The following is a 14,522-nucleotide window of genomic DNA, read 5'->3' on the forward strand; positions in this document are numbered from 1 at the left end:
CTCCTACTGCACCACCAGAGCGCCTTAAAACAGGCATTGTAAATCCTAATCATAGAGACTAGCATTAACAATACATCACAAAATGGAGGACAATGGCTAGAAGGGCACCACCAAGCAATTCACAGCACTGCACTGCTTTAGATTAAAGAGCCTGAAGAGACATAGCAACTAAATTCAACATGTAATCCTTGATTGGATCTGTATACATATATGTGTGTATGCATGCATGCATGTGCATATACTATAAAGGATATCACTGGGATACTTGGGGATATAATAGACCTATGTTGTCCATTACTGTAGCCACTTGCCATTTGTGGGTATTGAAATGCTACTAGTCTGAATTAAGCTGTGCTTTAAATGTCAAATACACACTGGATTTCAAAGACTTAGTATGGAAAAAAGAATGCAAATTATCTCTAATTTTTATACTGATCACCTGTTGAAATTTGTCTATATTAGGTTAAATAAAAGATATTATTAACATTAACTTCTCCTATTCTTCTTACTTTTTAAAATGTTGTTCTGGTTACTTACTACCACTCTGACAGGAATACATCACAAATGGGATGGCCTTAACAAACAGGAGTTTATTCTTTCAATTTGGAGGCTTTAAGTCCAAGTTCAAAGTGCCAAGCTCTAGGGGCTGGGTGAAAGCCCCTCAGCCTCGGGCTTCAGCTCTGCCTCCTGTTCCTGGCCCACTGGAGCTAGAGGCTTTTCTTCACTCAGACAGCTGTTGGCTGCTGTGGCTGCCAAGCCCAAGGTTGACAAGTAAAAAGGCACAGTCCCAATGTTACCAAACCACACAGCAGGCCATTAATTTAAGTTCATTGTAAGTCCCCAGGTTGGCAGAGCATGGCAAGCTGCTAAATGACGACACAGCTACATGCAGAGTCCAAGCGTGCCATAAGCTAGTGACCATTTCCAATGCTGTTTCTTATATACGAGAAGCAGACCACATACCCAATGGCAGCTACTCAGCTGCTCTCAATAGATTCCACCATGGAGTTGATTGCCAGTCTCATCCTGGGGAATAACTACTTCCAGCCCAGCCACTCAACCAGGCCCAGACAAGCTGACAAATGTAACCACCACAAATGTGGTTACTAGAAAATCTAGAACACCTAGCATAGTCCTTCTTCTGAGCCTTTGTACTTGTTCCCTCTGCCTGAATGCTGTTCCCACAGATACCCATATGGCTCATCCCCTTAGTTCTACCAGTTAGTCTTCAAGTGTAATTTTTTCACTGAGGCCTTCCCTGACCTCTCTCTTTAAACATGTGATCCTTGCTAGTACCACCCTTCCTAACCTTGTGTAATCGTTATTCCACTTCTCTGCCTTATTGTCCCCCAAACACCCAATGTACCTCCTCCAACAAACTAAAACCAAACACACTGCCGTCGAGTTGGACCTGACGCATAGCAAACTCTCTTCAGGTTTCTGAGGTGGTATCACTATGGAAGTAGATTGCCCAACCTTCCTTCCGAGGAGTGCCTGGTGGGTTTGAACCATCAGCCTTCTGGTTAGCAGTCAAATACCTTAGGCACTACGCCTCCAGAGCTCCCATGACCTCCTCCACACATATAAAATCTCCTTTCAGGATATAAGCTTAGTGAAAGCAGGGAATTGTTTTTTAAAAAACCCTTGTGTTTTTTTCACTGCTGAATGTCCAGTGGTAAGAAGAGTCCCTATCACACACTTTGTTCATAATAAATACACAGTAAATAATTGTTGAATAAATGAAAGTTAGCAAATGGAAATTTAGCATAAAGTGCACTTACTCAAAATCAAAAAAGGTAATACTTGTTTAGTAAGCACTTTCAGCTTCAGGATAATGTCAGTAATGAAAAGTGTTTTTCTTTTTGAGTAGTTTTGTTTTTCTGATACAATAAAAAGTACTGGTGTTTTAAAGGAGCTCTGGCAGTGTAGTGGTTAAGGCATTTGGCTGTTAACCAGAAGGTTGGTGGTTCAAACCCACCAGCTGCTCCATGGAAAAAAGATGGGGCAGTCTGCTTCCATAAAGATTTATGGTCTTGGAAACCCAACGGGGGTTGCTATGGGTTGGAATTGACTTGATGGCAGTGAGGTTTTTTTTTCCCCCCTGGTGTTATCTGTTTACAATTTTGCAAAATAACTAAGGCCAAGGCAGTTGTGTTAAACAATACAGCAACAAATCTTATAATGGAAATTGTTTTTATTGCTGATTCAGTAAAAGCAATCACTGGTATTTAATGAGTCAACTCAGTAAATACTTACTTTTAGTTTTAAATGGTAGAGGCCCATGTGTGATGATATTGGTAGAATTTGACTGGGAGCTCACACAAAAATGAATGAGGGCTCTCTTTTGCCCTCAAGGAATTTACAGTCTGCTCACAGATATCACAACTCCAAAATACAGCTTTTATTTCCCCATTCAGCTGTACAACACATTTGAGAAATAAATATTATTATCCCTATTTATATTGCTGTTGTTGTTATGTGCCGTCGAGTCAGACCCAATTTATAGCAACCCCTCCTTGGGTTTCCGAGGCAGTATGACTATAGAAGTAGATTGCCCCATCTTCCTTCCAAGGAAGGAGACTGAGGGGTTTGAACCACCAGCCTTCTGGTTAGTAGTCAAGTGCCTTAGGCACTATGCTACCAGAGCTCCTTATCCCTATTTATAGATAAAGAAATTTCAAGATAAGAATAAACTCAAATCCAGAATGAGGGGTATAAATACCAATTTAAGAAAGGCATGTGAAATAATACAGCAGAGTCTGTAGTACGTGAGACTAGTAATTCAAAAATAAGTTTTATTTCAACTTACATGATTGAAAGAGTGATGAATACAAATGCCACAAAACTAAAAGCGCTCCCCCACCCCAACCAAAAATGCAGAAATGAATACAAAAGATACGGAATTTATCTCTCATGCAATATTCAAAATATTAAAAAAAAAAAAAACCAACCAACCAAAAAATCCTGTAACATCTGTGATACCACGTTCTATAAAACAAACTATGTCAACAATGTAACAGTGCTATAGACTGTACAATGTACCTTTAAAATGAAGGCTATAAGCATATATATAATATTTATAAATTTACAGATATGTACATTATAACTTCACAGTGGAAACATACATTTGCCTGACAAACAAGTTTCACTTTGAAATGACATAAAAGTCCTTTTGAGAAGTCTTGCTAAAATGTAAGTATTTAAAATGACATCTAAATGATACTTTTTACAAACACGTCCATAGTACAGTTGATACTCCACAGTTTTAATTACAATCACATATATTATTTTGATACCTTGGCATACCCCACCTTATATACTCTTAAGAGGAACAAAAGCTATTTAACAAGAGTTACTGAATGGTCGTATACTTTATTTAATGATCTAACTATCCTGATATTAAGCAATCATGGGATCTGTTGTTCAAACTTTTTGGCCAAGAAACTCTAGCCAACAGTGAATGATTTCTCTAGACAGTCATCACCCCCCAGGGTTCTCTTCTTGTTCCTGACATCATGGCCATTTTTACAGAAGCAAGGACCACCTTGTAATGTCCCTCCACTCCCACCCATTAGTATTCCTTCTGTTTCTTCCATCTCAAAGAGCATCACAGCTTTCTGAATCCTTGACTTTTGGTTTTGATTTATCTTAGCAGCAAAATACTTCTATGGTAAGAGTATCATAAAAAAATGGCTCTCATTTTTTTTTTAAAAAAGAAAAGGCTTAAAGCTTTGAGGTTTTTTTTTTTTTTTCCCCTTTAAAGATTATGGGTATAATCTTAATAAAGTATTTCTTTTTACCATAGTGGAAATGTGATTTTGGAATTTCCCATATAAAGAAAAGAAACAAGATACAGAGAGAGCTTAAAGAAATGAAATAATAATAAAAAAAAATAAACTCTTAAAATGGGTCATTTTATCAAGTTTTGGAAGCAAACTTTTATTTGAAGAGATTCTTCTTTGTGCTTTGTATTTAAAGTAAAATTAGGTAGCTAAGGGGCTCACTCAACCCTGAGAACAAGACAGAGAAAAACTGCAAGGCATATAAAAGTGTCACATGACTATAGGAGATCTTCCAAAAAAGTACAAAGGTGACTATTTTAAAATTCCATACACATTAGATAAGATGGACTAGATATTGTCAGAAGCAATCAATGACATAATCTACCAAATTATACAGAGCCCTAAACTATTGGCTAAAGGGAAACAGTAGATAGGTACTGTGCAACTGGACTTTGAATTCTTTCTGTAACATGTTTAATTTCCAGACACTTTCAGCAGAACTCTTCACATTTTAAACACTTTCCAGCTAAATGACAGCACCATCCTGATGAAAAGGGTCAGATATTAAGACACTTAGCTGTTAGGCAGAGTTCAATTGTAATTAAAATGCTGTGGCAACTTCAGTTCCATGACGACCTCCAACTTTAACACAGTCTCGAGGAAATTTGTCCAACTGTTCATATGCTAACCGTCCATCTTCTCCTGGAAAAAGAACATTAAACATGGATACCTACTTTTAGTTAACTTTTTTATCCATCATTCAAATAATAATACATAATTATATTGTAATAATAAATACATCAATAATAATAAATGATAAATTAATAGCAAGGTTGTTGAGGTATGGATTGCTGTATTTTGGTATGTTAACTTTAAGTTGTTGTTGTTGTTATTATTGCTGTCGAGTCAGACCCAACTCATGGAGACCCCTCCTTGGGTTTCTGAGGCGGTATCACTACAGAAGTAGATTGCCCAACCTTCCTTCCAAGGAGTAGCCAGAGCCACTTAACTTTAGTTAAGAAAAAGCTTTTTGCTACTTGAAGCCAACTTGATGGCAACCAATGACAACAACATTCTTAATTATTATTCTGTAGGTAGCATTTAGAACATCTAAGAACTTTTGAGCTAATGCCAGAGACCAAAAGAATGCCACAGAGCAAAACAGAGTATGAGTTCTATGGCTATTTGTTGTAGATAATTTCATGTAATAGATTTATTCCTGAGAAATATGAATTATATTTTAAATTCAAACCCACCAGCCACTCCTCGGAAGGAAGACGGGGCAATCTACTTCTGTAGAGATACTGCCTTGGAAACCCAAGGAGGGATCACTATGACAGCAGTTTCCAAGGCTGTAAAATCTTTATAGAAGTAGATTGCCCCATCTTCCTCCAATGGAGCAGCTGGTGGGTTTGAACCACTAATCTTCTGGCTAGCAGCCAAATGCCTTACCAACTACACCACCAGAGCTCCTTATATAGATTATAATGATAGATTTATGATGATAGATTTTGACAGCAGTTGGAGTTGACTCAACAGCAATGAGTTTGGTTTTCTTGGTTTTAGGGATTTCAGTATGGCTGGTCCTGGACTTTGGTGCATTGAACCTTTATATAACTTCTTTGCATCACATACTGATACATTTAAATGATCTTTGGTAAAGGTCAACTTTAGGCTTTCAAACCTTAGCTAAAAAATTACTCTGCTACGTAACTACATGGTAGGACTGTCTGCCAGCAAATAACGCAGGTTTGTCAGCAGCACCATCTTTGAACAGCCAAGATGTTTTTACCAATTATTGGAATATTTTGTTCCATTTCCCCTGTTTTTTTTTTAAAAATGAGTAAAAGTGAGAAAGCAAAAGTGCTAACATGAGTGATAAGAAGCAGGCTTTCATACATGTAAAATAATTGAGACAAAGATGGCAATGATCAGTTGTGCTCAATCAGAAGTCCACTGGACTACTTTGACTGTGAAGGAAAACCACAGTGAAAAAATTCATGAAATGCTGGGACTATATTGACATGAGTGGGTTTTAGAAACCAAACCAAAAAACCAAAGCCACTGCCATTGAGTTGATTCTGACTTATAGTGACCCCCATTGAGTTTCCAAGGCTGTAAAATCTTTACAAAAGTAGATTGCTTCATCTTCCTCCCATGGAGCAGCTGGTGGGTTTGAACCACCAACCTTCTGGCTAGCAGCCAAATGCCTTCCTTACCCACTATACCACCAGAGCTCCTTATATGGATTATAATGATAGATTTTGGAATATATTTTAGCCTGAGCTTTGGGGAGTCAAGCAGACATGGTTCCGAAAGGACTAAGGTTCAGCCAGCCACACTAGAACAGCCACAACCATGGTTCAGACTACTTTGTCCAATGTCATAGCCACCAGCCACATGTGCTTATATAGATTTAAATAGTAATTAATCAAAACTAGAGCTCAAATTTCAGTTCCTCGGTCACAGTAACCATGTTGAAATGCTCAATAGGCCCATATGACCAATGGCGGCCATATTGGACAGTGCAGATACAGAACATTCTGATCATCACAGACAGTTCTATTGGATAGCTCTAGGCTAAAATATTATTCCATACTGGTTGGAAAATACCTGCTTTACCAAGCCCCTCAAATACTCTGTGACAACCCCATGGCCTTTCATCATAGAGTATCTCCTATCAATTTCCACTGTAAATACTATTTTCATTATATTAATTCAACCATCTGTGTGAGATAAAAATGTACCAGGATTGTGTATTAGGATAAAAGGAGATTTATGAAATGGTATCAGGTTTCTCAAACTTTGTAACATATTAGAATCACTTGGGAGGCTTTTAAAGCCCTAATGTCAAGGCACACTCGAGACTAATTAAATCAGAATCCTCGGGAGTGAGTAGGGGACTGCAGTGTAGTAAATTACTTAGTGTGGCTTTTCTACCCATAAGTCATTGTAAACTCAGTGGTGGAATGAGCAACTGAGGAGCTCCTGATTGTATATGTTATCCACCTGGGTTGTTTCTGCTGGGTGTGGCACAACAAAATGTTATGGGAAGCTCACTCTCAGGTGCTTAGAATTTTGTTGTTATGATTGGTTGGTTTGACCACTCTGCTGGGCTCAAAAGGAGGCCTCCTAGAGGCAGAACTCTCTCTGACTGCTGGTTGAGGAAGACGTGCTGCCGAAAGAGACATGTGCTCCTGAAAGAGACATGTGCTGCTGGGGAAGAGATGCAACAGACACGCATTGCTGGGTAAGACACACGCTGCTGGGAGAGAGACTGTGAGAGACTGTTGGCTGAGGGATGGTGGGCTGGGAGAGAGACTGAGCATTCTTCCTGAACTTGAATTGTAGCCTGGTGCTTCCCTAATAAACCCCATAACCTGTGAGTTCTGTGTGGCCACTGCAGTGAATTATCGAACCCAGGAGAGAGGTGGTGGGTGCTTTGGGAGGAATGGTTGGAGAAAAGGGCTGGAGGGAGGCAGCATGTCTGGCCTCTCAGGAATAGGCCTTGGGCTATTGATGGTGATTCTGCCTTCCCCTGGTGGGGTTATAGGAGGTCAGAATATGTGGCCTCCTTGTCAGTGGTAGAGTTCTCACCTTATATGTGGGAGACCCATGTTTGATTCTTGGGAAATGCACCTTAAGTGCAGCCACTGCCTGTCTCTCACTGGAGACTTGCATGTTCCTATGATGCTGAACAAGCTTCAGGGGAACTCCAGACTAAGACAGATTAGGAAGAAAGGCCTGGTGATCTACTTCTGAAAATCAGCCAATAAAATTCTTCTGGATCACAATGGTTTGATCCACCACCAATTATGGAGATGGTGCAGGACTAGGCCAATGACCCATTCTGTTCCACATGGGGACACCATGAGTCAGGGTCCAACTTGAGGGCAGTTAATAAGAACTTCGGGGGTGGAACCAGGCATGGGTATGTTTTAATGCTTCCCTGGTGATTCAAATGTGCAGCCAAGGTTGAGAACCACTGAACTGGTGGTGAGTGGGGACAGGGCTAGGGTGAGCAAAGTGTGTAAAGACCTAAGGTGAAGCAGGTGTGATGGTCAGTTTGGGAGATGCTGTTGTTTGTGCAGCTGGAGTGAATCTTAGGCCATTAAATAAGGACATGCTTCCTTAGATTATACTAGAAATATAAGCATTATTGGCTATGCCTTACCAAAGCTTGGTTTACCTTCATTGTTATTTCAGAATACTAAGGGATAAAGGAGTTCAAATTAATAACACTGTGAGTACATTTTTAGGGAATTAAATAATTTCTATGCCTAAATCAGCCATAAGGAATAGGTGTTTTATCCTTTAAACAAACATATGCTGGCTAAGATTTCTGTGCAATGAATGATATATTCAACAGCAGAATAAAGCCTTATCAAACCAGTAACTATAAGAAAGAACAACTAACAATGAATATGATTTTCACGGTGATTATAGATGCCACAAGATGGGCATTATTAAGCTACTAGAGTCAAACTAGAGTGGCTGTTGTCCAAGTAGTATTATTAACTAGATTATGTTTGAAGATTTCTGGCTTTTACATTTTAAGAATGTGTTGTAGTAGGAAAGTTATTTACAACAACTATTTATACTTGTTAATGCAGAGTTAAGAAAGGCTATCCTCTCTGAACTTCACAAAAAAAAAGGAGAAAAGTATGAAACTTGTGAGACATGAACCTCTATGAAGTGAAGTGAAGGTTATTTGGATACTTCAGGGTATAACAAATACTTAAATTCTTTTCTTTGGTGTCATGTTAGGAGGGTAATGAGAGGTTAACTTGAGAGTAAGGTTGAAGCTGGGATACCTGGGGGTTTATGGAACTCCTTGGGGTTTGAATCCCTGTCCTGCAGGTAGTGCTAGCCCCAACCTGGCAATTCAATCTTACTTGCTGGTTATTGTCTCTGTTTTACGGCTTAACTTTTTTTTTTTTTTTTAAACTGTGATTTGGGTAAATAGTTTGACTTTTGTGCTTTATTCCAAACTGTGTAAAGACTAATGGACCCACCTACCTCGTTCTGAAGCTCCTTATACAGATTATAATGAGAGAGAAACCCTCACCCCCAACATCCAGAAAATTAGAGCAAGGAGTTAGAGGGAGGGAGACATTCATCAGTTCTTTATACTTTGTGTGTGAATGTGTGTATATGAGTATTTATAAGTAGATAGCTTACAATGAGAAAGAAACATATATTTGCTATAAATAAGTACATAAAACTTTTCCTTACAGTTCCTAAGAAGGAAGCAATCATCTAAAGAAAGCAGTCATGTAAAAGAACTCACCGAGAGACAAGAGGGTTTCTGAGGCCACATTTCTGATTTCTTCAGTATCAGACTGACACAGTGTTACCAGCATTTTAATGCTTTCAGTAGCCTTTGAGGGGAAAAAAAATAATGTAAACAGTGTTGTGACATCTGTGTCTGAGGTTACTTGAGACTTAGCATTTCAGAGCTCATATGGTCTTTATAAAACATCTTACCCAGAAGTTTCCAAACCTGAGAGTCAAGGTCACTTGAGCTCTTTGAAAGTATAGATCCATGGACTCCATTATCATCTACAAGCTGATGACTCCCAATATTTTTTTCAGTCCAGGTCTTCCCTTCCCATTTATAGATCCAACTTTTAGATACCTTTACTAGTTCAGATGTGCTATACTGGAATTTCCTGGGATGATGGAGTTTACAATCTCATGGGAAGACAGATTATTAAACAAGTAAAATAATTATTATAATGAGTGATACAAGTATTATGATAGGATAAGTCAGAAGGCCTTGGTAGGAGATGACTGGGAACATAATTTGGTGTAGTCAAGGAAATCTTTGTGGAGGAAGTTAGCCAAATTTGGGCATGTAGTAGGTGAGTATGTGGGTGTGTAGGTGTAAGGGCAGATGGGGGTATGGAGAAGAAAATATTCCAGGCAAGGGAAATAGCTACTGATGGGGTCTAGGATCTAGAGAGGTGAGTTTGGAGAAGGACCAGGTCGAGGAGGGCCTTCCAAGGCATGTTAAAGGTCTTGGACCTTATTCTACGGTCATACATGGAAAGCCATGGAAGAGCGTTAAGCAAGATATCTATTTGGAGCATGCATTCTTATGTCAGTGGAGAGAACAGGATGTAGGGAGGTAAGACTTTAAAAAGGAGGGAGACTGCTAGAAGGTTGTTCTTATCAGGAGAGATATGCAGATGTCCTAGTACAGCAGGGCTAGAAAAGTGTGGGCAGCTTCAAGCTGCTAAGGAAGAGATCTACAGGATAAGAAGACTGACTGGATGTGGAAGATGAGGGTGAGGGAGGTGTTACCAATGACTCCTACGTTACTGACACAAGCTACTGGAAAGTGGTTGTATGAATCACTAGAATACAAAAGACTACAGGTGGGTAGAGGGGTGGGTGGAATTTGAGGTGACTTAGTAAAGACACCTAAAAGCTGGATACATAAATGGGAGGGGAAGACTTGAACTGGAAATACAGGGAGTCGTCAACATAGAGATGATAATGGAAGCTATGGGAGTAGATGTACTCAATGGGAATAGAGACACAGGGAAAAGACATAGAGAGAAAAGAGGGCCTGGAATGGAGGATGGAGCCTCTACAAACAACAATACTTAGGACATGTGGAAGGAAGGGAGTGTGCCTTCTACCAACACAAAAATGCTCCTGGTAAGATTCTTGAGGAGTTGAAAAAGGGTAACAAATTCTGTTTTCCTTTCTTTAAGGAAAGCTAGGCTCAGGAAATGGTGGTGGTGGGTGCCAGAGTATGGCAAACTCAGGTGAGCAATACAGGTTTCCAGTAGCCTAGGAGTTGATTTCAACTCACAGTGCCCCATGAGTGTCAGAGTAGAACTGTACTCCACGGGATTTTTAATGGCTGATTTTTCAGAAGTAGATCATTAGGCTTTTCTTCTGAGGTACCTCTGGGAAGACTTGAACCTCCAACCTTTCAGTTTAGCATCTGAGCTGTTAACTACTTGCACCCTCTGGGGACAGGTAGACTGTAGGCTATTTTAATCCACTGACATAGATGGAAGACCAAGATTTGAGGGCACCTTGATTTGAAGTCCTGGCTTTTTCAAGTTTGTTTCCAGATTGTTGATAGAAAAGAAATACATGGTACATCTGCGTATTATGATTCATTTTTTTAAAAGTTATATTCCCCCCAACAAGTTAGCTAAAGATGGTTGGTTTGGACTAATCAAATGAGTCTGCATTTTGTTCCCCCTATACTATGTTCCATGGCAACCAGCAACTCGCAACCCAAGAAGGGGTCACTATGAGTCAGGTCTGACTCGACAGCACATAACAACAACAACAACATGTTCCATGGGGGCAATATGTGGTTTATGAAGAAGTCTCTACTGGCACAATGAATCCCATCCTCTGCTTTCAAGGGTAGGAGAAAAGAGCAAAGGGGAAGAATATAATGGTCCCAAAAGGGAGCTCTGATGGCTCAATGCCTAAGACATTTGACTGTTAACTAGAAGATTGGCATTTCAAACTCACCAGCCACTCCATAGAAGGAAGACTAGGCAATCTACTTCTTTAAAGATTTACTGCCTTGGAAACCCAAAAGGGGTCATGGTGAGTTAGAATCAATTTGATGGTAGTGAGTTAGGTTTTTTTTTTTTTTTTTTTTTAAATTGACGATATGCCAGGCTTCAAAACCAGATCCTCTGCTTCAGCCTTTGCAGCATGTAAAGCCATAAAAACAACAGATCACTGTATCCTCATGTTTTTACTTATTTATATAGGTACACAGACTTATTACCTCTATATTATAACACCAATCACTGACATGTCACTATCTATCAGGACAGCACCCAAATAAATAGCAATCATTGCTGGCAAGCTTTTGGGCCACCTGATGTTAGGTTTTTTTTTTTTAATAACAAGGAAGGTAAAGTTTCCCAGAGCTCTTTTTCTTCGCAGATCATTAACTTTTTCTTTCAAGGTGATAATCTCTTTCTTCTTATCCCATCAGGCCTACAGGTCCCTGAGCCTTGTGCCATATGCCCATCAAAGATTTTAGTAAGTTCTAAGGTGTAGCTACCTCATTCTTTTCTGAAGACTGGTTAGTCCTATTTTTTGTGATTAAGGCAGGTCAAACATTAAATCATCCCTACTGAAAGGTAAACTCTTTAGTGTTGGGAATTCTCAGCCCTTTGTTTTTTCATTGACATTTTAGTTCTTTAACTGCTAATACCTTCCTCTGACAAAATTAAGATTGGTAAACTGCTTAGTGGAGTCCCTGGGTGATGCAGTTAACATGCTCAGCTGCTAACCGAAAGGTTGCAGGTTTGAGTCCATCCAAAGGCACCTTGGAAGAAAGGCCTGGCAACCTACTTCTGAAAAATCAGTCATTGAAAAATCCTATGATGAACAGTTGTTCTCTGACACACATAGGCTGCCATGAGTCAGAGTTGATTCCACAGCAACTGGTTTTAGTCTTGCTCAAAGCTAAACTATGTGGGGGGTGGGGAAGAGGAGGGCTCTAAGGCTGGAATTTACCTCAAGGCTTTTCAGGGCCAGGCAAGCTGCCTTCTGCAGCTGGAGGTTTGCCTTTGTTAGTGCTTCACAGTAATAGAGCAAAGCCTGAAAGAGAAGGAAGGATATCATGAAGACATTTTGATTTACTGGTAGCTTAAGAAATAGATGTCATTTTTACGCCCTGAGATAATCTACAAGAGAAAACCAGTCATTTTGCACTACTGTCAGATTAAGAAAAATCCATTATTGATTTACTAAACCAAAAAAAAAAAAAAAAACCAAATGCACTGCCATCAAGTCGTTTTGACTCATAGGAACTCCTCCTTGGGTTCCAAGGTGGTATCTCTATGAAAGTAGAGTGCCCAATCTTCCTTCCAAGGATTAGCTGGTGGATTTGAACTGTCAGCTTTCTGGTTAGCAATCAAATGCCTTAGGTACCACGCCATGTTTAATAAATCAATTTTAAAATTCCTATTCACAGTTAAAGGAGCTCTGGTGGTGTAAGGGTTAAGGCACTTGGCTGCCAACCAAAAGTCAGTGGTTCGAACCTACCAGTCACTCCACAGAAGATAGATGAGGCAGTCTGCTTCCATAAAGATTTACAGCCTTTGAAACCCAATAGGGGTCAGTATGAGTCAGAATTGACTCGATGGCAGTGAGTTTGGTTTGGTTTATTCATAGTATGTTTGATGTTGTATGTTAGAGTATTTAACATACATGTTACTAGCAGTCAAATGCCTTAGGCACTATGCCGCCAGAGCTCCCTATAAATCAATATATATATATATAATTCATGTTGATTAAAAGAGCTATCTATTTATTAAGTAGGACCCCTGGTAGTGCAGTGGTTAAGTGTTCAGATGGTAACCAAAAGGTCAGTGGTTGGAACCCACCAAACACTTCACAGGAGAAAGATGAGGCAGTCAGCTTCTATAAAGATTTATAGCCTTGGGAACCCTATGGGGTAGTTCTACTCTGCCCTACAGGGTTGCTATGAGGCAAAATTGACTCAATGGCAACAGGTTTGGCTTATTCAATGAATTGATCCCTGATATTCTACCAGGTCAAGAACTTAAGGGAAAATACAAGTTATAATTCTAGTTTTCAAAGGGCCAGCAGGCTTAGTTGATAATGACAGGTTAGAAAGAACTGCAAAACAAAACAAAACAAAAAAAACGTATTAGGTGCCATAAGAAAAGCTATAAGATGCTAAGCCAATGAGACAGAGAAGAGACTCCTTTTGGAGATCCAGAGCACATTTAATGACAATAAACTCACTGCCATCCAGTCAATTCTGACTCATAGGGACCCTCATTGGGTTCCAAGCCTGTAAATCCTTACAGAAGTAGATTGCCCCATCTTCTTTCTGCAGAGTGGCTGGTGGGTTTGAACTGCTGATCTTCTGGTTAGCAGCCAAATACCTTATCCACTTTGCCACCCTGGGCTCCTTTTTTAATGACATTGCCATTTTTTTAATGACAGTGATGACATATAAATTGGGACTGAAAGGGTAGGTTACATTTCAGTTGGGAAATTGGGGAAGAAAAGGTCATTCTAGCAAGACAAAACAAACTCACTGCCATTGAGTCGGATCTGAGTCATAGCGACCCCTCCTGGGTTTCCGAGGCAGTAACACTATGGAAGTAGATTGCCAAATCTTCCTTCTGAGGAACGGCTGGTGGGTTTGAACTGCCAGCCTTCTAGTAAGCAGTCAAATGCCTTAGGCACTATGCTACCAGAGCTCCTATTCTAGCAAGAGGCAATGGTATTTTTAATGATAGCACACAGGCATTTACATTTTACTTACTTTTTTATTAAGTTTGTTGTTGTTTTTACCTGCTATTTAGTCAATTTCAACTCATGGCAATCTTTTCTACAAAAGGATGAAATGCTGCCTGGTTCTGCATCATGCTCACAATCACCAACATGTTTGAATCCATTGTCACAGCTATTGTGCCGATCCATCTCACTGAGGATCTCCTGTGCCCTCTCATTGGCCTTTTATTAAGTTAACTATCTTATTTACATGTATCTCTATTCAAAAGTTAGGAGCTCTAGTAGCACAGTGCCTAAGGCATCTCTGACTGCTAACCAGATGGTTGGTGGTTCAAACCCACTAGTCACTCTGTGGAAGCAAGACTGGGCAATCTACTTCCATAAAGATTTAGCACCTCAGAAACCCAATGGGGGTCGCTATGAGTCAGAATCGATTTGATGGCAGTAGGTTTGGGATTTTCTTTTTTTTTTTTT

The 14,522-nt window shown here is 39.7% G+C and overlaps 1 protein-coding gene across 1 annotated transcript in view; it reads right to left on the bottom strand.

The window, feature by feature from the left end:
* Positions 1-4,383: 4,383 nt before the first annotated feature.
* The window catches only part of RIPOR2 (RHO family interacting cell polarization regulator 2), a 161,282-nt gene continuing 151,143 nt past the window's right edge, over positions 4,384-14,522 (bottom strand). The window contains exons 20-22 of the mRNA XM_007949818.2: positions 12,294-12,377; positions 9,073-9,163; positions 4,384-4,484 (exon numbers count right to left, since the gene is read on the bottom strand). Of these exons, the coding sequence (XP_007948009.2) occupies positions 4,384-4,484; positions 9,073-9,163; positions 12,294-12,377 (276 nt within the window). The remainder of the gene's footprint in view (positions 4,485-9,072; positions 9,164-12,293; positions 12,378-14,522) is intronic.

Source organism: Orycteropus afer, unplaced genomic scaffold (genome assembly GCF_000298275.1).
Source record: "Orycteropus afer afer isolate SDZICR_OR568_19922 unplaced genomic scaffold, OryAfe1.0 scaffold00255, whole genome shotgun sequence".
Taxonomy (NCBI): domain Eukaryota; kingdom Metazoa; phylum Chordata; class Mammalia; order Tubulidentata; family Orycteropodidae; genus Orycteropus; species Orycteropus afer.